Raw genomic sequence first — 24,705 nt, 5'->3', positions numbered from 1 at the left:
GACAGCCAGCGATCTTAGATCTGTCTGAATTCCTTCTCTTCAGAGCTCTAATCCAGTTGAGAAAGCAAAAGACAGAATGAAGAGGCATCACCAAAATTAACGCAATGTTAGATCATGGTTCCAAGAATAAGCATCAAGGCACATCTTTAACACTTTTTGCTCCCTTTTATAAGATGGAAACGGCCTCCTAGGAGGAGACTGTAGGGGCCCTGTCCAGTGCATCCAGCCCTATCTGTCCGGTACATCCCTCCTGATTGGCCAGCAAACATACGGCCCGTCCTCCACAAAGCCCGCAAGGCCAGTAGCCGCCATTTGGCCACTGGACATCGCCAGAGACAGAGGTCAGAGTCAGGGGCACTGGTCTGGAGAGTGGGTGACTGAGGGGCCTGCCTGCTGCTGCCCTCAATGCCAGAAAACCTCTGTGGCTTGGGAGTGGGCGCTGAGGCACAGACTCCAGCTCTGGGTCGGGGGCCAAGTGACTGCTGGCTGCCCCTCAGAGCTCTCAACCCGACTTCTCTCATAGGGTTTCTGTTATGGGGAGAGGGGGGAAAGGCAATTTTAAACTGATTAGAGACATCTGAGGCCTGCTGGGTGACTGTGGGCCATTCCTAGTTCTCTCAGAGCTCTCAGCTCCACTCACAGGGTGTCTGTTATGGGGAGAGGAAGAAAAGGTGATTTTAAACCATTTAGAGGCATCTGAGGCCTGTTGGATGATTTCCAGTTCTCTCAGAGCTCTCACAGCCCCACATCCCTCACAGGTTGTCTATTGTGGGGAGATGAAGGGAAATGTTTTTTGTAAACTGCTTTGTGATTCCTTTTGGTAGTAAACAGCAGAGTACAAAAATCCATCTTCTAAGGGGCAACAGTGAAAGAAGCATGTGGGCACATAACATTATATCAATGGTAAAAAAAAAAAAATGGGGACAGAAGGAGTAGGGCCACAGAAGTGGGAGGAATTGGTTGCCATGCAATCTCCCCCTAAGACTAAATGATTCGCTAAGGGCTTCTGGGGTGGGATCTGTCCATGATGAGGAAGGGTCCGGATTGGACCCTTCCTCTGGTCAGACAATCGGAGGGACCAATCGGCAGGCGCTTCGCGCCTGCCGATTGGTCCCTCCGATTCCCAGCCCCAGCAACTGCGAGCCGCATGCAGCACGGCTCGCAGTTGCTCCCGGCCTGCCCCAGGGAGCGCCGGGGGCTCCCTGCCCGGCGGCCTGATGCAGTGAGAGGCGCGAAGCACCTCTCGCTGCGTCAGGCCGCCCCCTCAAGCAGCCGCCGCCACTGAGAGCCCACCCAGAGGACCGCCGCTGGAGGACACTAAGGTTAGTTCCTAGCGCCCGCTGTATTCTTCATACAGCGGGCTCTATTACTAGTATCTTGCATAAAACTCTGCTGGACTTAAAGGTGCCTCTGGATGACAGCTTTGTTCTGAAGCTTCTTTAAATATAATTATGGCTTATGATCCATTGTTGCGAGGAACAGCACAGATCTTATAAGGATAGGGAGGAGTAAACATTCGTACTACAGGTTCTTCTCTGATTTTTTTGATTCCTTCTGGTGGCTGAAAGTTGAATGTCCTCAGCAGTTTGGTTAAGAAGATAAAGAGTTCAGTCCTTGCTAGCTGCTCCCCCAGACACACACGGCCCCCTTTAAAGGGAATACAGAAAAGCAGCAAGTAAGTTTTATCCACTCTACCTCCTCTCTATATTTTCCAGGGCTTCTAGGGCAGAATGGGGATTCAAACCTTGGTCTCCCAGATCTCAGTCTGACACTGTAGCCCCTATACCTCACTGGTGGAAGGAAGGAAGGAAGGAAGGAAGGAAGGAAGGAAGGAAGGAAGGAAGGAAGGAAGGAAGGAAGGAAGGAAGGAAGGAGGGGAGGGAGGGAGGAAGGAAGGAAGGAAGGAAGGAAGGAAGGAAGGAAGGAAGGAGGGAGGGAGGGAGGGAGGGAAGGAAGGAAGGAAGGAAGGAAGGAAGGAAGGAAGGAAGGAAGGAAGGAAGGAAGGAAGGAAGGAAGGAAGGAAGGAAGGAAGGAGATTGGAAGTAGAGTGGGAAGGAAGGAAGGAATGAACAAACAAACGACAAGAAAGGTTTTTCATTAATTCCAACTTATAGTCATATGACTTGAGCTCTCATTCCCAAAAACTACAATATTAATAGGAGGGTTTCCTATTTTATGAAAAACTCTTATCTAATAAGCTGTTATCGAATGAACTTTTGGGCAAGGCTCAACCTACTAATTAGGGCAAATATTTATACCAATAGCAAGCATAGTTTGAACATCTATATTTACCTGCTCCAAAAGGAAGGAATGCTTCGTTCTCCACAAAATTTCCTTCCTTGTCCAAAAAATGGTTTGGGTTGAACTCCCGAGGAGTCTCCCATTTTGTATGATCAAGAAGAACAGAGCGGATATCTGAAATAACAATGGATCCCTGAAAAGAAGAAACTGTTTTTAGATGCACAGTCTAAATTTCTTTTTTAATTTTTGAAAAATTTTCACAGTCAGAGTAGTTCAGCAGTGGAATAGGCTGCCTAAGGAGGTGGTGAGCTCCCCCCTCATTGGCAGTCTTCAAGCAAAGGTTGGATACACACTTTTCCTGGATGCTTTAGGATGCTTAGGGCTGATCCTGCGTTGAGCAGGGGGTTGGACTAGATGGCCTGTATGGCCCCTTCCAACTCTACGATTCTATGATTCTATGATTCTATGCATCTAGACCATCGTGGTTGTTTATATTATTGATATGAAAACATCTTTAGCTGTACATTATTTATCATCTAATCTTCTACCCTACCCCTAAGACACATTAGATGGTCTTTCTGTCTTCTATCTATCATATCTGTCTATCCATCTGTCTGTCTAATCTATCCATCAAGCTTGATGCGGGCCTGCTCTTGTCCCTGACCTGGAAACTGCAGCCGGTACAGGAATATGTCTGTGAGGGTCCTCACAGGAACATCTTGAACGGTCCATATCCAGCCTGTGCTGAAGCAGCTGCATAGGTTGCCAGTTGTGGCCCAGATCCAGTTCAAGGTTTTGGTTTTAATCTTTAAGGCCCTTCGTGGTCTGGGAGCCACGTAGCTGAGGGACCGTTTGTTTCCCTACACCCCTTGCTTGGCTTTGTGTTCTGTGGGTCCCAATTTGCTGGTAATTCCCGGCCCCAGGGAAGTTCTCTTGGCTTTGACCAGAGCCAGGGCCTTTTCTGAGCCTGCAAGCACATTTAGAATTCTGAAACAGGATTGTGGGCGCAAGCCACAAAATGACCACCACTGGAGGCAGGGCCGGCCACAAAATTATTGCTGCAGCTTGACCTTGGTAACTCAGTGAAGAGCCTTGTGCTATGGTGGCAGCTGTGGACAAGGCAACTTTTTTTTTTTAGAACTTCACAGTTGATCAGAAGCTCTGCTGAGCAAACAACTTATCTGGCCACACCCACTCCCCCAAAACATTATCTGGGCATTGGGTATCTTTGTTCCTTAGGAATCATATCCTTACTGTAACAGAACTTAAAAGCCCAAGAAGGCAATTTTATAAAGGGACAAGATTGTAGTCCACTTCAGTGATTAGGTAACATTTGCTTTTACTGCATTTGCAACTACATTGTCGCCTACTATCTGTATTCGTTATAGGTTGCCTTGCTTTAGATCATTTACTGTCTGCAGTGTTCTCTAGCTTTGTAGCTCCTACTCCTACTGTAGCATTCACGGGTTGTTTTATGCTGTCTCAGTGAGAAAGGAAAGTTATGTCAGTAAATAAATAACATTCTTCTGTTACCTTTGGAATGAGAACACCAAAAATTTTCACATCCTTTGAACATTGTCTGGGGAGTCCAAACAGTAAGATATATTTGAAACGTTGGATTTCGTGAATCACAGCATTGGTGTAGGGAACTTTCTTCCGATCTTGGTAGGAAAACAACTGAGAGGAACCAAAAACGTCGTCTATCTCCTTCTGGACTTTTTCTAAAGGAAATCAAACCGAAGCTTTATTTTGGCCATGCTACTGGGCAGATTTTGAGAGATGTTGGACTTTTCCACGTTCTCATTTTCCTTGCTTGTTTGTTTCTATTTGTTCACACACAAGTTTTTCTCCCTCGGATGGTTGATTCCATGTTTTACCAGTATTTGTCCAACATCTCTCCTTGCAGATTTAAATTGCAGGGCTTTACATCAAACATAAACTGGTGAAATAGAAAACGCACCACTAGAGGGAGCCAAACATTTGTAGAACAGGAAAAAAACAACAACCATCAAAGCTGCAAGTACTCAAAGGCGAGAGAAATAGGGATGTAGAAAAGCACATTTATTGTATAGAAAATTATTCCATGTCATTCTGTTCAAGAATGCTGAATGACGGCTTAGATGCCGAAAATGAGTGAAGGAGCCTAGTGATGCCATTCTAAACATATATCATTTGAATACTATTGAATACTTGGGAACCAGGTGAGCCCAGAGCCCCTCTGAGGTCAGCCGACTGCAAGTCAGCCTCCTTCTCCCATGCTGCACCAACACTCCTGCAGAGTTAATAAAGCTGTGGCCTTGTTTAAGCCAACAGAAATGTGTGTGTGCGTCATCCTTGAGCCCAAGGTGCCCTCCTGAAAGTCAAACCAAAGTTGACAAGGCCTTGCAATGAACATGGGGGAGCCCAAGAGTCCAGTAGCACAATAAACACTGTCAACACTTATGGAGTTAGCTTTCATGAGACACTGCTCACTTCTTCACAACTGACTCACTTCTTCAGCAATGGCTCGCAAAAGCTCATCCCCGACCAAAAACCTGGTTAATGTTTATGGTGCTACTAGAGTCTAGCTCTTTTCTACTGCCACAAACCAACATGGCTTCCCATCTTGATCTGTATTCCGATATCTTTTATCCATTAGTTAACTTCTTTTCTTTGCTCAAAAGAAGAGTTAGCAGCTCTGGGTTGGGATATACCTGGCCGTTTTGGTGAGTGCAGGCCTGGGGAGGGCAGAGTTTGGCAAGTGGAGAGGCCTCAGTGAGATATAATGCCATAGAGTCCACCCTCTAAAGCAGGGATCCTCAACCTGTGGTCCTCCAGATGTTCATGGACTACAATTCCCATGAGCCCCTGCCAGCAAATGCTGGCAGGGGCTCATGGGAATTGTAGTCCATGAACATCTGGAGGACACAGGTTGAGGATCCCTGATCTAAAGCACCCTTCAGGGAAACTGACTTTGGTCTTCTGGCAATAAGCTGCAAAACCAGGAGAGAGCCAGCTGCCACCTGGAGGCTGCCACCATAAGAGTTTCTTACCTTGAATATCTGGATAATTTGCCATGAGGAGCAACCCCCAGTTAAGCGTGGTAGCTGTTGTTTCTGTGCCTGCACTAAACAATTCTAGAATGCACTGCACCAGGTTCTCTTCGTCGTAGGTAGAACTGGGGTCCTTCTTCTTCTGCTGTTGTCAGTTGGAGGTGGAAAATAGAGTTTACAGTGAATGTTAAGCCTTTTGCTGCTGTTCAATAAACTGAAAATTCTGGGAGACAGAACAATCTGAACAGGAAAATTTGAAGGGTTAGAGAGCCAGCATGGTTACGAGTTGAACCCTCGAATCTGGATTTTCCACTCTGCTGTGGAAGCTTGCTGGGTCTCTCAGCCCTACCTATATCCCAAGTGACTGTTGTAGGGAGAGCCAGCATGGTGCGGAGGTACATTCTGATCAGGAGAACCAGATTTGATTCCTCACTCATTTTAAATACTTGAAGATGGTCATCAGATCCCCTCTCAGTCGCCTCCTCTCCAGGCTAAACAGACCAAGCTCCCCCAACCTTTCTTCATACGTCTTGGTCTCCAAACCCCTCGCCATCTTTTTTGTGCTCCTCTGGACATGCTCCAGTTTGTCTATATCCTTCTTCAATTTTCCGTGCATGTTAATTCCTGTTTCTCCCTCTAGTGGACAAATTAATGTCATGTATGCCCAGCATCTAAAGTGCAGATTTTTATACTGGGCATAGAGCCTCTTGTGGCGCAGAGTGGTAAGGCGGCAGAAATGCAGTCTGAAGCTCTGCCCATGAGGCTGGGAGTTTGATCCCAGCAGCCAGCTCAAGGTTGACTCAGCCTTCCATCCTTCCGAGGTCGGTAAAATGAGTACCCAGCTTCCTGGGGGGTAAACGGTAATGACTGGGGAAGGCACTGGCAAACCACCCAGTATTGAGTCTGCCATGAAAACGCTGGAGGGCGTCACCCCAAGGGTCAGACATGACCCAGTGCTTGCACAGGGGATACCTTTACCTTTATGCCCAGCATCTAAAGTGCAGGTTTTTATACCAGGCATAAACCTGTGTAATATTGAATCAACCATTAGAGCAGGCTTTCTCAGCCAGGATTTTGTGAAACCCTGGGGTTTCTTGATGGCCGTGGAAGGGTTTCCCAAATGGGTGGGAGTTAATCAATTGTTTATATATTTTTTTAAATTTCTGAAACATTTAATGTATGATTGGCCATATATGGTCATGATCCACCCCCCACCCTCCCAAAAAGGCAAATGATGGGCCTGGAGGGGGTGGAAAGGGGAGGCACCCAGGGTGGACATGTACACAACTATGCTCACCAACCATATTGTGCAACATCACACCACCTCTGGGATTTCTCAAAGCCTGAAGACGCGTTCATGGGTTTCTCAATGGTAAAAAAGCTGGAAAAGGCTGCATTAGAGGGAGGGAAATAAAAACAGCTCCCCTATCCCCGATGAAACTGGAAAATACTAGTGAGGAAAATGAGATTCTGGAAAAGTTCATGATGCATGACAAAGAAATGAACTGGTTCTTATATGCCGCTTTGCTCTACCTGAAGGAGACTCAAAGTAGCTTCCAATCGCCTTCCCTTTCCTCTCCCCACCACAGACACCCTGTGAGGTGGGTGAGGCTGAGAGAGCCCTGATATTACTAAAGAAGAAGAGTTGGTTCTTATATGCCCCTTTTCTCTACCCGAAGGAGTCTCAAAGCAGCTTCCAGTCGCCTTCCCTTTCCTCTCCCCACCACAGACACCCTGTGAGGGAGGGGAGGCTGGGAGAGCCCTGAGATTACTGAAGAAGAAGAAGAGTTGGTCCTTATATGCCGCTTTTCTCTACTCGAAGGAGGCTCAAAGCGGCTTCCAGTTGCCTTCCCTTTCCTCTCCCCACAACAGACACCCTGTGAGGTGGGTGAGGCTGAGAGAGCCCTGATATCACTGCCTGGTCAGAACAACTTTATCAGTGCTCTGGCAAGCCCAAGATAGCTGGTTGCATGTGGGGAAGCAGGGACTCAAACCCGGTTCACCAGATTCGAAGTCCACACTCCTAACCACTACACCAAGGCGAGAGTGTGTGTGCCCACAAATTAGCTTACCTCTCACACCCCACCCTGCACATTCGGTATACTTCAGGAGTATGATTCACAACGACATTTTAATTCATGTTTGTTTGCTTGTTTTGTTTTTTAAAGACAGTATTACATTTTTCCAAACTCAGGAAAAGCACACATGGCTTCGACTCATTTACTTCCTCAGAGCAAATGTATGCGGTCAGCTAGGCCTAGAGCGAATAAATGCCCCAAGATCATCCACGAGGACGCGAAAGCAAGACTCACCTTTTCTATCTGAATCAGATAGTAATCAATGAAATCCTGGGGCTCGTGCAGAGCCTGGTGTTCCTTGTGCTTTTGTACTTCCTTCATGGCAAATGAAATCACACAATCATAAGCAGCAAGCGCCTGCTTGTGAGGTCCTGGGAGATGTTTCATGAGCCAGGGGAAGAGGTCGTACAGCTGCAGACAAAGAAAGGAATTGTCCTATAAGTGACACAAGGAAGCTCCGCAACAGAATCTAGACACCATGGCCTAACCCAGGGGTAGTCAGACTGCAGCCCTCCAGATGTCCATGGGCTACAATTCCCATGAGCCCCTGCCAGTGAACCTGGCCTAACATCTCAATTTTTTGTCTTTCTGAAAAGCATATTTGGGATGCATTGAATGATAACCATCTTCAAGTATTTAAAAGACTGCCATGGAGAAGATGGAGCAGAGTTGTTCTCTCTTGCCCCAGAGGGATGGACCAGAACCAATGGGATGAAATTAATGCAAAGGAAATTCCATCTAAACCTCCAGAAGAAGTTCCTGACAGTGAGAACAGTTTCGCAGTTGAACAGGCTTCCTCGAGAGGTGGCAGGTTCTCCATCTTTGGAGTTTTTAAAACAGAGGCTGGAGAGCCATCTGATGGAGAGGCTGATTCTGTGAAGGCTCAAGGGGGTGGCAGGTGACAGTGGATGAGCGATAGGGATGTGAGTGTCCTGCATAGTGCAGAGGGTTGGACTAGATGACCAGGAGGTCCCTTCCAAATGTATGATTCTATGAATTGTGGGGAATGGATTTCTTCAGCATACATGCTAGTTTGTTTTCTCTTATTTGTATGGACAGGGAGCCTTAAAATAAAGAAAAGAGAAGGACTATCCTGTCCTTTTGCCTTAAGGGTTCTTTTACTGTCCGGATGCACCTCGTTAGGTCTCAAGCGCAAGTTCATTCACAGAAAGAAAATGCTACAGTTGATAAAGATAAACCCCATAATACTCAGGAAGGTTCAGAAGAAGAAGAACAAGAACAAGAACAAGAAAGTATCTCTATCACAGCTAAAATATACTGACCCCAAATAAAACATTGAGATGGCCTTGTAAGCTGACACTGTTGAAAATACCTGAGATCCAGATCCTGTGTGAAAGGCTCTCTTCCAACACCTTCCTAAAGGGCATCAGGTGTTAGCACTGATCTTCTTCACTGGCAGGTGTTCTTTTAAGCCTCACTTACTTGCAGGTGTCACTAATCAGCATGAGAGAACTTCTCTCCTTAAGGAGGAATTATCTCTCACAACTTTAACCTCCACATGTCCAGCTATGGCTACTGCAGAGCCAAAATGGAAGTTGGCAACTTCCTTGGGCTATTATTTTTTGGTTATATCCCAGGCCCCCCAGGAAATCTGCCTGGCCTCGGCCCCCAACCTGGTGGAATGAGTTCCCGGGAGAGGTAAGGCCCTGAGCTATCAAGGCCCAGAGCTATCAAGGTTCTGCAGAGCCTGCAAGACGGAGCTCTTCTGCCAGGTGTTTGGCTGAGGCCGGGGAAAGGATGCCCAGAGAGGTGTGGCTGGAGAGGCAGAGCTATGGGGTTCTTTTGTGTTGTTTCCGCCATCTTGCTGTTGCTCTTGTTTTAATATTAGGTTGTTCTTATTGGGGCTGGGGATGTTTTATTGTCGATATTGGGTTCTTGTTTTTATTGTCTTATTGTGAGCCACCGTGGGCCGGCAGTTGCTGGGAGAGGTGGGGTATAAATCTAAAAAGAAATAAAGAAATTAATTTCTCTCTTCAACCCATCACCCCCTCCCAGCTGCTTCTCTCTTTCTTTAAAGAAAAAAAAAGAATAGATCCCACTATCCCGCCCTGCCCTGCCCTGCCCCGCCCCCAATCACTCTCCTCAACCAATTACAGCCACTGAGGGTGATTCTCCTTCTCCGCTTTTAGGGGGTAATTATGAGCTGCGGAAGGAGAGATTCTTGGGATAGGAGATGCCACTACACCAACCCTCTCTTCAGCTGTCATTTATTCCAGGCATGGTTTGGTGCTGATGGCTGTTCTAGCCAATGGTAGGTCTTGGGAAAAATTGCCCTGCCCTGGGTTTATCCAGTAGGTTGTGCATGGCAGCTGGAAATTGTTGGGTCTCTCCTGCTTGACCCAAGTGTCCTGCAAAGCTCTGCTTTGTTCCTTATTTTTTCAGTATCTACATGAAACTCCTGGTAGAAGTCGTCCGGTCCCTGAGAAGGTGGGATGCTGGGCTGGTGGGCCCTTTGTGGTCTCTTCCAGTTCTGTGGGATTCTTACTCTGAGTGTAATTGGATTTAAATCTCCTCAAACTGCAAATAAGATAGTTTGGAGGGGTTTAATTTATTTTGGATGGTTTTTAATTGGGATTTATAAGCCACTTAAGCCATAAGGAAAGACGGGACAGAAATCTTTCAATAAACATACAGCTGCTTATTGTTATTTCTGCCTTTTCCGTGGTCTGGATGCAACCATAGATATTCTGGATAGGCGCTGTGAAATCAACAACAAGATAGATGAAGATTGGTAAACCAAATCTAGATAAAATAAGTGTGCTTATGAGTGGTTCATCTAATCAAGTCGATGGCAATGGGTTCTTCTCTGTATATCAGGCTTGGTAACTAGGATGTTATTGCAATGCAATCTGCATGTGAATGATCAAAAGCCATGCATTGCAAGAAACACATTTCAATGGTTGCTGATGGTGAGCTTTAACTTTTTTGTCTCTGATCGCGCACACATACCCCTCCATGACTGATATAACCTCCCCCGAAGATTTGCCTGCCACCAGCTCTAATGTTATTTACAATTGTCTTTATTGTCCAATGTCACCCGCCCTGAGCCTCACAGGGATGGCAGACTGCAAGAATAGCGATTGATTATTATTTCATTATTTAATATCATTCGGTCACCAGACCCCCCAGGCTATATCTCCCCGCCCGTGGCTCAAGTTCCCAAAACTTGACTTACTGACCCTTCGCCAATCAAGTCAAATTCATTGAGAAAAAAAAAAGCTAGAATATTTTAGTATAATTTAAGCCAGGGGTAGTCAAACTGCGGCCCTCCAGATCTCCATGGACTACAATTCCCAGGAGCCCCTGCCAGCTGGCAGGGGCTCCTGGGAATTGTAGTCCATGGACATCTGGAGGGCCGCATTTTGACTACCCCTGGTTTAAGCAAATATCTTCTTCCTTCATCCCACGATTCTCCTCTACAGGCCCGTAAGGACAGACTATTTTCAGAAAGGGGTCTGAATTCGTGTTCAGGTTAGATGAAGAAATAGAGCTTTAGTTATGTATGTTCGGGATGAGCTTTGGGGGATGAGGCACATCTTTTACAGTAGGAAGGGTGAAAGGCAACATACAATATGGGATATGGTTGCCGGGAACTGTGCAAGAAGAAGCAAAGCATCTCTGAACTTGAGGTATTCTTCGTCTCCACTAGAAAACCGCTGGCCCAAAGTTAGAGCACAGATCACATTGGTGACAGAATTGGTCATGGGTAATGAAGGGTCAAGTGACTGTCCTGAAAGATAAAACAAATAGCGCTCATATTAGTTTTGCCTTTCTCGTTTATACCAAGAGCAGGATTATTTAGTGGCGCTGGTCCCCAGGAGAGGGATGCTACAGGATTCTGGGTTGTTGTTTTTTTAGAATCATAGAATCATAGAGTTGGAAGGGGCCATACAGGCCATCTAGTCCAATCCCCTGCTCAATGCAGGATTAGCCCTAAGCATCCTAAAGCATCCAAGAAAAGTGTGTATCCAACCTTTGCTTGAAGACTTCCAGTGAGGGGGCGCTCACCACCTCCTTAGGCAGCCTATTCCACTGCTGAACGACTCTGACTGTGAAAAACTTTTTCCTGATATCTAGCCTATATCGTTGTACTTGAAGTTTAAACCCATTACTGCATGTCCTCTCCTCTGCAGCCAACGGGAACAGCATCCTGCCCTCCTCCAAGTGACCACCTTTCAAATACTTAAAGAGGGCTATCATGTCCCCTCTCAACCTCCTTTTCTCCAGGCTGAACATTCCCAAGTCCCTCAACCTATCTTCATAGGGCTTGGTCCCTTGGCCCCAGATCATCTTCGTCGCTCTCCTCTGTACCCTTTCAATTTTATCTACGTCCTTCTTGAAGTGAGGCCTCCAGAACTGCACACAGTACTCCAGGTGTGGTCTGACCAGTGCCGTATACAATGGGACTATGACATCTTGTGATCTTGTGATTTTAATTAGAAAAGGTTTAATAAAAATTGTATTTAAAAATGTCACAATTTAAATCCTGCCCAAAATACCTCCGTGATTTACCACGAATATTCGAGTGTTGCATTTCATGCCTGAGGAAAGGAATGGGGCACGTCTTGAAATTTCTGTATAGTTTCTCTGACCCCTTTTGCTTTTGGTTGAAAAATGGTAGCGTTTTAAGAGAACAGATTATTCTTTTTTTAAAGCAGACAGCATCTCTGAGAAGCCCTTGAACCTATATATTGTGCTTGGTGGGTTAAGTTGGTGGTCATGCTGCTTATTCCAGAAGAAATTAGCAGAAATAATATCAACTGAAACAGTAACATGGCAGGACTGTCCTCTCTCAACTTTACTATTCATCTTGGTGATAGAGAATTTAGCAGCAAAGATAAGACAAAACATAAGCATTAAAGGAAGAAAAGTGGATGCCATAAGAATTTAAAGTGAAATCTATGCAGATGATAGGGTTTGAGCAGCTTTGAACCCAGAAAAATCATTACTGTATTGAAGAATTTGGCTGTCTCTCAGGATATAAGATTAATAGGAAGAAGACAAAAATGATTGTACAAATTTTATCACAGCAGGATGAAATGGTCTAGCACAGGGGTGGGCAAACTGTGGCCCTCCAGATGTCGAGATTTGCTGCCAGGGGCTCATGGTAATTGTAGTCCATGGACATCTGGAGGGCCACAGTTTACCCACCCCTGGTCTAGCAGGATAGGTTTTTTCAGAGAATGAGAAACAGTAAATACTTTTGTAAAAGAAATTAATGAGTTAAAGGAGAAAAGGGAATGCACAGAATTCTGCAGATAGGGACACATTATGGAGTAATTTAGTCTTAATTTAGTATTAATAGATATACCTTTCATATCTGCAAATGTCTGTACAAGCTGATGGGCCTCCTCTTCTATTTGGGGCTCCATGCCTTTCTTCCCCAGTCCCAGCTTCCGCATGGTGCTCATCCCAAACTTCCTCTGTTGCTTCCAGTTGTGACCATTTGAAAGGATAATACCTGTAGATTTCAATGAAAAAAAAAGATAACCATTCATGTTAAATGTTTCAGAAAGGTCCATTGCTGGGGGGACGGGGGGACAAAATTCAGGCATCCAGAGGCAGCTAGAGGGTCCCTGAAGCCAGCAACAGGCGGCATCCATCCATCCCAAACTTTTTAATGCAGGTCTGGATGAACCACTAGAGATTCAGGGAAGTCTGAGCAGGACAGAAACAAGCAGATTGTGCTATGCAAATCTTTTTTCTTTAATTTCTCTTCTCCTTTTCTGCTCTTTTCTCATTCATTTCTCTCTCCCCCTGCCCGTTCTCCCTGGGGGCCCCCAATTTATTTCCAGGTCAAGGTCTTAGTATGTTCTTAATGGTATTATAGTATCACCCTTTTATTCATATTATGAACAGAAGGGGGCAGTTAATATTTCCCCATGAATCTAGCAAAGAAGTCAAAGAAGTCAAAGGATGTTCCCCCTGCCTCAAACCTTTACATACACAATCCGTTTTAGTGGCTATACACGTGGAGCAGAAGACAGAACTCTCAGTTCAGCCACAGAGTTTTCAATCCCCCCCCCCCAAGGCCCTATTGAACGGCAGTGCTAGACTGTTGAGGAGCCTAATTTTCTCCTCCAGCTGGTCTTTCCCCCTTATGTTTTTACTTCAGTTATTATTTCAGCTATACTGACCGATGCCCAGGATAGGGGGGGATGGTTATATTAGGTCGTCGCCATTGTCATTGCCATATGTGTAAACTGTTCAATGGCTTTATGGGGATTTTAATGGTAAGGATTCTTTCATTGTGTTAACCGCTGCGAGCCAGTTATGGGAGTGGCAGTATAAAAATCAATTTATTATTATTATTATTATTATTATTACTAGTAAATAAGCCCGCTGTCTCCTAAATACAGCGGGAGCTAGGCACCATGAGACCCTTCCCGGACCGGCTGGCAGCATCCAAACCGGGCCCCCCGCAGGTGAGGCTGGCCAGGTGGCGTGCTTGGAGCCTTCCTACCGTTGGTGGTGTCTGCGTAGAACGGAGCGTCAGAGGTGGGCTCGGGAGAGAGCGGGGTTGGGCAGCTCATTGGCGGCGGCGGTGCTGGGTGCGGGCGGGGCCAGGTGCTTGTTGCAGCGTCCACATTCTCGGGCAGCAGCCCTCTTGCGATCGGCGGCGGGGGGGCAGCGGCTCTCGCAGCAGGCTTTCTGGGCGGTCATTGGCTCTTGGCAGGGCACGTGAGCCGCGGGCGTGACATTGTTGTTTTGCTGCTGGTGGCGGTAGGCGGGCGCGGCTGGCGGGCTCCGCCTCTTGGGCCTGGTCGTGGGTGGGGCGTCTTCGTCTTCGTAGCGGCTGCAGAGGCTGTTGGGTCGTGTGGGTGGCTCTGCAGCCAATGGCGGCAGCTGGGCGAATCTGGGCGAGACTGCAGAGGTTAGACTCAGGAGAGAGCGGGGTCGGGCGGCTAGCGATGGCGCGGGGTGCGCGCACGGGTGGGCGGGGCCGGGTGCCTCTCCCGGCGTCTGTGTCCTCCGGGCACCGGCTCTCTGGCGATCGGCGGCCAGCGGCTCTCTCGTCGGGCTTTTCCTCCAGTCTGCGGGCGTGGGCAGGGCATGCAAGCCGCGGCCTTGGCGTCATCCTCTTGCTGCCTCTTGGGGCTGGCCGGGGATGGCGCGTCTTCTCAGCAGCCGGGCGAGGTTGGAGGGGGTTGGATCGGGAGGGCCGAAGCAGGGAGGCTTCGGGCGGCGGGCCGGCCGGCTTGAAGGGGCGAAAGGCTGCTCCGTTTTTTTTCTGTTTATCCTGCCGCTTCTCGCCGGCGCGCCGGCTTGAAGGGGCGAAAGGGTGCTCCGTTTTTTTTCTGTTTATCCTGCCGCTTCTCGCCGGCGCGCCGGCTTGAAGGGGCGAAAGGCTGCTCCGTTTTTTTTCTGTTTATCCTGCCGCTTCTCGCCGGCGCGCCGGCTTGAAGGGGCGAAAGGCTGCTCCGTTTTTTTTCTGTTTATCCTGCCGCTTCTCGCCGGCGCGCCGGCTTGAAGGGGCGAAAGGCTGCTCCGTTTTTTTTCTGTTTATCCTGCCGCTTCTCGCCGGCACGCCGGCTTGAAGGGGCGAAAGGCTGCTCCGTTTTTTTTCTGTTTATCCTGCCGCTTCTCGCCGGCGCGCCGGCTTGAAGGGGCGAAAGGCTGCTCCGTTTTTTTTCTTTTTATCCTGCCGCTTCTAGCCGGCGCGCCGGCTCGAAGGGGCAAAAGGCTGCTCCGGGGTGTTTTTTTTCTTTATCCTGCCGCTTCTCACCGGCGCGCCGGCTTGAAGGGGCGGAAGGCTGCTCCGGGGTTTGTTTTTTGGTTCCATGTTGCGGCTGCCGGGGCTCCCAGGGCTGCGGTGACTGCCGGAGGCTCCCTTGGGGCCTCGGAGGCTGTGGCTTTGGAGGTCAGGTGAGCAGCTGGAGTTTTGTGTTTTCGGTGGCGGCAGCCTGACGCGGCGAGAGGCGCTTCGCGCCTCTCACCGCGTCAGGCTGCCGGGCAGGGAGCCCCCGGCAGCCGCGCTCTGCGCGACTGCCGGGGTCTCCCTCGGGGGCCGGTCTGATGCGGCGAGAGGCGCTTCGCGCCTCTCACTGCGTCAGGCCGGGAGCAACTGCGAGCCGCGCTGCGCGCGGCTCGCAGTTGCTCGGGCTGGGAATCGGAGGGACCAATCGGCAGGCGCGAAGCGCCTGCCGATTGGTCCCTCCGATTGTCTGTCATGAGGAAGGGTCCAATCCGGACCCTTCCTCATCCCGGACACATCCCGCCCCAGAACCCCTTACTCTTTTATTTAGTCCGTGGCGCCCGCGGCGCCACGGGCGGTGTACAGATTATTATTATTATTATGTTAGCATGAGATGTAATAGCCCTTTTAAAGAGTACTTTGTGAGATAACAAATTGCGCAATCTTTTTAATGTCATTAAAAATTAGATTGGTAAAAAAAATGTTCTACCTAGTCCTTCTCCTCAATGGGGACACATTATGCTGCAGAGATCGCCTGTCCTCCATTTTACCCTCATGAGAACCCTGTGAGGTAGGCCTTCCTGAAAGGGCATCACCTGACAAACCTCTGTGGCATATTGGAGATCTAGTAGGCCGATTCTACACGGGCAGAAAAGGCCAGGGCAGCGTCAGTATGGATGTGGGGCTAATTATATAATGTTCCATGTAAAAAATTTCATAATTGTTCCATGTAAACCGCCCAGAGCTTTAAAGAATGGGTGGTATAAAAATCCAAATAAATAAAATAAATAAATAAATAAATAAAGCTCTCCCATACTAGCAAGCTGAAGACCAGCATTATATGCAGAGAACTTTGATTTAAAAATTTGAGTTGGTAAGATGACTTTTCAAGAGCTATACAATTTAAATAATCTTAAATATGTTTTCTAGTTGGCAAACATTCTTTATATTGTGTTACAGGTTGAAATATTGAAAACTTCTAGGATAAGTTTCAAAATCATAGGAGGTATTTTTACAAACTGGGTTTGTTAAATTATGTACCATGTTGGAGTTCACACTGATTGTAATCTTTCTGTGACTTTCTGCACATAGGAAACAACCACTGATGAAAGGTTTATTTGAAAACGGAACAAAATCTAGAGTCCGTTCTGGTTGTTTTATTTACCACACAGCTTTGCAGCACAACGGGTGGACAGGGACTTTAAAAAATGTTTGCAGGAAGGTGGGATTGTGTTCCCATGCAATCCTACTTTCCTGCAAAATTTAAAAAAACACCCCCCTCCAAGGATGGAACCTCTCTCCCATCTCCATGGGGGGACACATTTCAGCAGCAGACATGTTGCCCCCACTGAAAAGCACCAGAGTCGATCCAATACTGAAATGTGTCCACCAACGCATGCAGCTCTTTAGCTACGCATTATTTTCTCAAAATACAGCTGAGCCATGGGAACATTGTTCAGAGGGCTTTGCCAATCTTTCCAGTAATTCCTAACTGCTTTAGGATGCTTTGGGCTGATCCTGCGTTGAGCAGGGAGTTGGACTAGATGGCCCGTATGGCCCCTTCCAACTCTATGATTCTAACTATATCCAGGATTTGGGAGGGGGGGGGATTGCTGGTTTTCTTAAAATATCCTAGATACCTTTGGGATACTGAAAAATGCTGTTAAGGTATTCAGGGTAAATCAGAATGTTCATCCTCAATGCCTAATACATGGCATCTCTGCAGAGCTAATATCAAATTGGGGATTTTATTGTGTTTTAACTGTTTATGTTGTAAACCGCCCTGAGACCTATTTGGAGGGCGGTCTAAAATATAATGATAATGATAATGATAATGATAATTAAAATTATAATGATAATAATAATTTTCAGCAATCATTGAAAAGGTATCACAAGTCTGCCAACCTTTACTGGTATGCTCATAGATTCCAGTTTATTTTTTATTTGCATGACCCTCCTTTGGGATTTCTCCCGAGAGAAAAGAAGGAAAACCTTGACATCTTCTCAAGACCTTACCCTTTCGTTTCCCTATGACTTCAAAGAACGGATTCATTGGTCGCTCATCAAAATATTCTGAGTGCTTGATTATAGCTTCTTTCACTGTTTCGAATCCAGACAGCACCACCACAGGCAAATTCCCAGCCCATATAGTGTAAATGTTTCCATATTGCTCTGCCAGCTGTCATTGGGGCCAAAAGAGAGAAGTGTTACCCTCAAGCAAAGGAGATGATTCCAAATGCATACTGACGATATCGCCCTCCTTCCCTTGACAGGGTATAATGGAGCTGAGCTGGGAATCCCAAAGCTCACCAAATCAAAAGCTGAATCAATTTGGCTTTAACAATCTGGCTCCCAACTCAAACTAGGCAGTTGAAAAAGAGGAGGATGAAACAAGAAATGATGACTTGGTAAAGGAAATCATGACCTTCAGATTGCAAAACCGGGACAAGGCTGTTAATCAAAGAGAACTGAAGAAAATAAATTAATTAATTAATGATAGGACCTGAGGGGGTTCCTTAATTCATAGGGCTACCGTAAGTAGGAAGCTGAAGAAACTGAAGGAAGTCACTCTCTGCCCTTTTGGCATATGCCCCAGCCTCCTCTTGAAAGGAGCCTCCTTCTTTGTGATATCCCTTGAAATCCAATAATATAAAAATACAACAACAACAACAACAACAATAAATAACTTTCCCAAGGTCACCTTGATGCAAATGTCTCACTCAGGTGTGCATCTGCCCAGAATAACTGCTGCAAATATGTTTCTCCCATAGGAGGAACCCAAGTCAAAATGTTCTTCCTATGTCCCCTTACTCAGCCAATGAATAATTCTAAAAGTCATACCTCCATGAAAGAATCCTGAGAGAAGTTTATGAGTAGTCGCCATGTGCTTCCAATGAGGGGAAGCCAAAGAAGCCCTGGAGGATACTTCTTGTGTAGCCAGAGTTGTTTCAGAAAGAGCAGAAGCATAATACTCAGTAGTCCTGCCATCAGAGTTCCTGATATCCACATGACCCGTCCTGTTTCTGAAGCTTTCTGGTATAATCTAGTGGCCCTTTGTTTTCTTCAAAGATGCTGGAGCTTCTCTCATTCTGTGCCATCTGGTAATATCCTTTTATATGTCCCAGATAGTACCAATAAAATACAACCTTCTTACGCCATCACAAAACAAGGAGATCCACCTGATATGTAGCAATGTATCTACGTCACTGCCCATATGACTCAGAAGTGACATCATTACATCTGGGATGTCAGACCAATGCTCAGGTAAGTGGGCAAAAACTCTTTGGTAGATACCAAATTCTTTGGCCCAAATACTCTGCTCTGACATAGCAGACATGATGACATCACTTCTGGGTCACATGGGCCATGACATAGATGCACTGCTGTTCGTCCAATGGGCTTCCCTGATGTTCCTGGCTTGGGGATGGCTTCTCCAGTATGAGTAGCTAGCCCAAAGCCATGCAGCAGGGAGACAGCTCCCTACTACATACTGATCCTAGGGCCCAATTCTCCTGCAGCATGGTTCAAACCAAGTCAGCTTCAGGATTGGGTTGACTTTACAACGTAAGAGTAATAAAAATCACAATAAAACCCCATAATTCCCCAATAAAAATTACAAAACAATAAACAGAACAATAAATGACGGCATGTCATGTAAGGAAGAGTGCTTGCACTCCAAAGCTCATGCCCTGAATAAATCTTTGTTGGTCTTAAAGGTGCTACTGGATTTTATTGTGCTACTTCAGACCAACATGAATACCCATTTGAATCTACAAAAAGGGACTCAGTCACAGTTCTACTATAGGGGATATAGGCATAACCTAGATAGTATAAGCCCAGGGGATGGTCTCAATGCATAATAAGGGGGAGCCACAGCTGACAACCCCGGTCATCTGTCCAGCCTCAACCAAATGCCCAGGGGAAGAGCTCCACCTTGTAGGCCCTGCAGAACCTAAATAGTTCTGTCAGGGCCCTCAGCTAATCTGGGAGTTCATTCCACCAGGTTGGGGCTGGGGCCCACTCTACTACTTTTCCCAGAAATGCAAGATGTGAGACCAGGTGGTAGCTGGCAGGGTCCAGCGATGGTATTTTCAAGAGAGGGTGCACCACTACCCCCTTAAGCCCATCAGGGAACTCACCTGATAATAGGGAGAGGTTCACAATCTCCCTCAAGGGGCCTCCTATCTGCTGTTCACCCAATTTGAGGAACCAAGATGGGCAGGGATCCAAGGGGCAAGTGGTCACCCTCACTGACCCCAGCAATTTGTCCACTTTGTTTAACAAGAGTCACCTGAAGCCATCACTAACCCCCATGATGGCCACAGGGCTTCCAGTTTACAATCCATATCAAATGTGGCAGGTAGATCCGAGCTGAGTGACCAGACTTTGTCTGCAAAATAGCTCCCTAAAGCCTCACATTGCAAATCCAATTGACTAGTATTTTGGCACTCTTCTTCGAGGGTAGTTAGAGAATTACCCTAAATAGTTGCACCAGGCGGGACCCAGCAGACACAATTTCTGTGACATAGAAGTCACACTTCGCCATTTTCACCGGCATCTCATAGGCCTTCATAAGCATGCGATGAGATGTCCTTGCTGCCTCATCACAAGTCTTCCTCCACACTTGGGTCTAGCCATCTCACCTCCTTCCTTTCCCAATGCTCCTCGGAATACCAAGTAACCCATTTGAGGTGAAGGCGGAGAGGGTGCCAAGGAGCAATCTCATCAATGGCAGCCGTCAGGTGGGACTGCTAGTTCTCCATCAAGGCCACTAATGAGATGCTGGAGGACATCGAGTCCTACAGAGCATCCAGAAATCCCTAAGTCTCCACAGGACGATTAAAATACGTCTGTCACCCAATGGGAAAGAGGTGGAATCCTTAGTCAGGCCTTTAGGGCACTGTGGTCTGACCATGGAAAGATTTTATTTGCCACCAGATCTACCTCTACTCCTGCACCAAAGACTAAATTGAGAATATGGCCAGCCTGATGGGTGAGACCAGCAACAAATTGCAAGAACCCCAGTGTCATCATGGCCAACACCAGATCCAGGCCAGGTCCTGGAGATGGCATGTCCACATGGACATTGATGTCCCCACAAGTCAATAATTTGAGGTACTTCAGGTGAGCCCTGAAAGGAAAGGTCTCCCGGACCAGGATCACCCCACACACACATTGCTATGGAGCCAAGGCTGATGCAGGACCATGAAACTGGGTGGGGCCAGATCTTCCAAGGTGACCAGCTCATCTTCCCAACCAGCTCTTAGTTACGCAAGCCAGGTCAACCTCATGCCTCACAAAATAGTCCCACAAGGTTGACGCCTCATGGTTAATTGACCTGGGATTGCAAAGCATCAACAACAGTTCCACCCTAGCCCTCTCTCCCCCAAATCTGGGGATGGTACGGAGATTTGAAGGGCAGTGCATGAATCAACCAGGCCACCAGTCATGGGAAACCCATGAGCAGGGCCTTATTGGACCTTCGTACTTCACTGCCTTCCTATTATTGAATATCCTCCCACTGTTATGTCTCCCTTGGCCCAGAATAGCTGGAATCTGTGTCCCGGGCAGGGTCGCTTTCCCGTTACCCCCATTTCTGCTCATTTGTAGAACTTCCATCGGCAACTATACGAGGGTTGGGGTTGTTCACAGCAGAGCACAAAAATGGAGACTGAGTCCCAACCACTGACCTAACTTAGCTATTCTAATTAAATCTAACCACCCACCCACTCAACCCACCCAACCCATACCCACCCCCTTAACCCACACCTCTAAAAACTAATAACAAAACCAAGCGGCCGTAAGCAGAATTCGGATCCTGCTGAATCAGCGGGTTGTTGGATTTTAAGCACTAGCATCCAGTTGTTTTTGTTAGTTGCGAAGTCGTGTCCGACCCACTGCAACCCCATGGACAATGTTCCTCCAGGCCTTCCTTTCCTCTACCATTCCCCGGAGTCCATTTAAGTTCACACCGACTGCTTCAGTGACTCCATCCAGCCACCGCATTCTCTGTCGTCCCCTTCTTCTTTTGCCCTCGATCGCTCCCAGCATTAGGCTCTTATCCAGGGAGTCCTTCCTTCTCATGAGGTGGCAAGAGACAGACTTATCTTTATTTAATAATAATAATAATTATCTTTATTTAATAACCTTTAATAAAGATAAGTGTAAAGTTCTGCATCTGGGTCAGAAAAATGGGTCAGAAAAATGAAAAGCATGCCTACTGGATGCGGGATACGCTTCTAGGTAACACTGTGTGTGAACGAGACCTTGGGGTACTTATGGATTGTAAACTAAACATGAGCAGGCGGTGTGATGCAGCGGTAAAAAAGGCAAATGCCATTTTGGGCTGTATCAACAGAGGCATCACATCAAAATCACAAGATGTCATAGTCCCATTGTATACGGCACTGGTCAGACCACACCTGAAGTACTGTGTGCAGTTCTGGAGGCCTCACTTCAAGAAGGACGTAGATAAAATTGAAAGGATACAGAGGAGAGCAACGAGGATGATCTGGGGCCAAGGGACCAAGCCCTATGAAGATAGGTTGAGGGACTTGGGAATGTTCAGCCTGGAGCAAAGGAGGTTGAGAGGGGATATGATAGCCCTCTTTAAGTATTTGAAAGGTTGTCATTTGGAGGAGGGCAGGATACTGTTCCCATTGGCTGCGGAGGAGAGGATACGCAGTAATGGGTTTAAACTACAAGTACAATGATATAGGCTAGATATCAGGAAAAAAATTTTCACAGTCAGAGTAGTTCAGCAGTGGAATAGGCTGCCTAAGGAGGTGGTGAGCTCCCCCTCACTGGCAGTCTTCAAGCAAAGGTTGGATACACACTTTTCTTGGATGCTTTAGGATGCTTTGGGCTGATCCTGCGTTGAGCAGGGGGTTGGACTAGATGGCCTGAATGGCCCCTTCCAACTCTATGATTCTATGATTCTATGATTTGAGTTTCATCTTCAGGATCTAGCCTCCTAAGGAGCAGTCAGGGCTGATCTCCTCTAGGACTGACCGGTTTGTTCGCCTTGCAGTCCAAGGGACTCGCAAGAGTCTTCTCCAGCACCAGAGTTCAAAAGCCTCAATTCTTTGACACACGACCTTCCTTATGGTCCAACTTTCACAGCCATACATTGCAACTGGGAAGACCATAGCCTTGGCTAGACGCACTTTTGTTGGCAGGGTGAGGTCTCTGCTTTTTAGGATGCTGTCTAGATTTGCCATAGCTTTCCTCCCGAGGGGTACGCATCTTTTAATTTCTTTGCTGCAGTCCCCATCTGTAGTGATCTTGGAGCCCAGGAAAATAAAATCTGCCACCACCTCAATTTCTTCCCCATCTATTTGCCAGGAATTGAGAGGGCCGGATGCCATGATCTTAGTTTTCTAGATGTTGAAGCATCCTGTATGTGGGTGAAAAACCAATTTAGATGGTTCCTCCCTGGGAGCTGATTTGTTCTGAGAGTACACATAGCGTTCTTCCAGGTACAAATATCCTATCAAAACCCTGATCTCAGAGTCACCCTGAACTACTTGAGTGCTTGCCCTTTTTTGTTAAGGCCAGCTAAGAGTCATTTATTGCTTTTATTTCACTTTGAGAGAAGCTTTGAGGTTTGCTACGTGTCTAGCATCATTTGGTGGCAGTACCTGAAGTAGAGCCTTTGAAGATGAGGCGAGTGGTTGGGAATGTCCATGTGGGAGTAGTAACTGTCTTTGAGCTACTTTTTAAACATCCAGGGAGATTCCAGAACCTTTAGATGAGGAGACCATATAGAGAACTCAAGCTACCTTTCTGTGTTAATGAACAGCAGGGCCATTTGGTTGACCCTGTAGCTCTTTGGAAGGTAGACGGGTAGCTGGAACTTAACCGAGGACAAAACAGGAACCCATACTAGTTTGCTTTTCACGCTTGTAGTTCATTATAGCAGTGGTCTCCAACTTTTTTATCACCAGGGACCACTCAACGCCGGGGACCACTCAACACCTTTTACTGAGGCCCGGGGGGGGGGGGGGTAGTTTACTCCTCTACTCTCAACCACTGCCCTGACGCTCTCTGATCGCTATGGTAATGTTTAAACATCCCTTCAAAATAAGATACAGACACGGCACAACAATGAACATAAGGAACATTTTATTTTCATGGAAATTTTAACTTATGACAATGACAAATCAATGGGAACCCTGAGCTTGTTTCTCTGCAATGAGATGGTCCCATCTGGGAGTGAGGGGAGACAATGACACCCGAAGTGTGTTGTAAAGGGCCGGGGGGAGATGAAGTAAAGGGCCGGGGGGGGGGGGAGAAGGCGTCCTTCGGGGCCCACCTCCAATTAGTCGAAGGACCACATGTGGGCCGCTGCCCACAGGTTGGGGATCGCTACATTATAGGACGTAGGTTCAGGGTGGACAAAAGGGAATACTTTTTTAGCCAGCTCAGTTCCCACATAGCAGTTGTCAGCGCACTCCCTGCCCTTACATTTCTTCTTCTTCTGTACACAAAGAGTGATTGCAGTGCAAAATTTGCTGCTAGAGGATGTAGTGATGGCCGCAGGAACAGACAGCTTTGATAGAAGAAAAGGGATTAGATGAGACGCATGGAGGAGAGGTATTGGTGGGGAAATTTGATCATGCAAATAGACGATTAATGCTCAATGCATGTTTAGCTTCTAAAAAATATTCCTAAAAATATCATGAAAAGGGTTACATGAAAGGACAAAAGGATAACTAGCTCAGCGATCTAATGTCCATGTTGGCTACTTCTGCGACACACGTTATTTCATTCTTGGGGATGAAGGAAGTTGAATAGGCTGCCTAAGGAGGTGGTGAGCTCCCCCTCACTGGCAGTCTTCAAGCAAAGGTTGGATACACACTTTTCTTGGATGCTTTAGGATGCTTAGGGCTGATCCTGCGTTGAGCAGGGGGTTGGACTAGATGGCCTGTATGGCGCCTTCCAACTCTATGATTCTATGATTCTATGATTCAGGTAGACTCCTCACTCCATTGGCCGTTTGCATGCCTGCAGAATGGGGCCATGCACTCTCCTTTACAAAATACATTTTTATTTATCTTATTTATTTTTCGAACTTCTGTACCGCTCTTCACGAGAAGTCATCTCGGGGCGGTTTACACATAAAACCAGTAAAATACAACATTAAAACCCCACAAAGCCCCGATTATACGAACTAAAAAAATAATCCCAAGAAGATGACGGGAATCATGACCCCAAAGACAGTTCCAACCAGATCAGCAGATGTTCCCTAATTCTGTCCATCCAGGGCAGGTTGTACCTATGAGGAGGGATCCATTGATGTCTTTACTGGTCCTCGCCCTGGCCTCAACCAGATTGTTTGTATATTTTGCTTCATTGGGGGGGGGGTTGTTGTTGTTGTTGTTGTTGAAAGGGAGGACTGTCCATGAAGTAACCCCAG

The 24,705-nt window shown here is 46.9% G+C and overlaps 1 protein-coding gene across 1 annotated transcript; it reads right to left on the bottom strand.

Moving 5' to 3' along the window:
• Positions 1 to 1,312: 1,312 nt before the first annotated feature.
• Positions 1,313 to 18,296, bottom strand: LOC143842864 (cytochrome P450 2J2-like). Its single transcript, XM_077348143.1, has 9 exons — positions 18,129 to 18,296; positions 17,304 to 17,466; positions 12,684 to 12,833; positions 10,942 to 11,102; positions 7,586 to 7,762; positions 5,274 to 5,418; positions 3,775 to 3,962; positions 2,293 to 2,434; positions 1,313 to 1,647 (listed from the first exon to the last, which is right to left on the bottom strand). The coding sequence occupies exons 1-9, from the start codon at positions 18,294 to 18,296 to the stop codon at positions 1,457 to 1,459; spliced, it is 1,485 nt and encodes a 494-aa protein (XP_077204258.1). The 3' UTR covers positions 1,313 to 1,456.
• Positions 18,297 to 24,705: the final 6,409 nt, after the last annotated feature.

Source organism: Paroedura picta, chromosome 8 (assembly GCF_049243985.1).
Source record: "Paroedura picta isolate Pp20150507F chromosome 8, Ppicta_v3.0, whole genome shotgun sequence".
Lineage (NCBI taxonomy): Eukaryota > Metazoa > Chordata > Lepidosauria > Squamata > Gekkonidae > Paroedura > Paroedura picta.
Note: the sequence above shows the minus strand (reverse complement) of the source record. Positions and strands in the feature narration are given on the sequence as shown.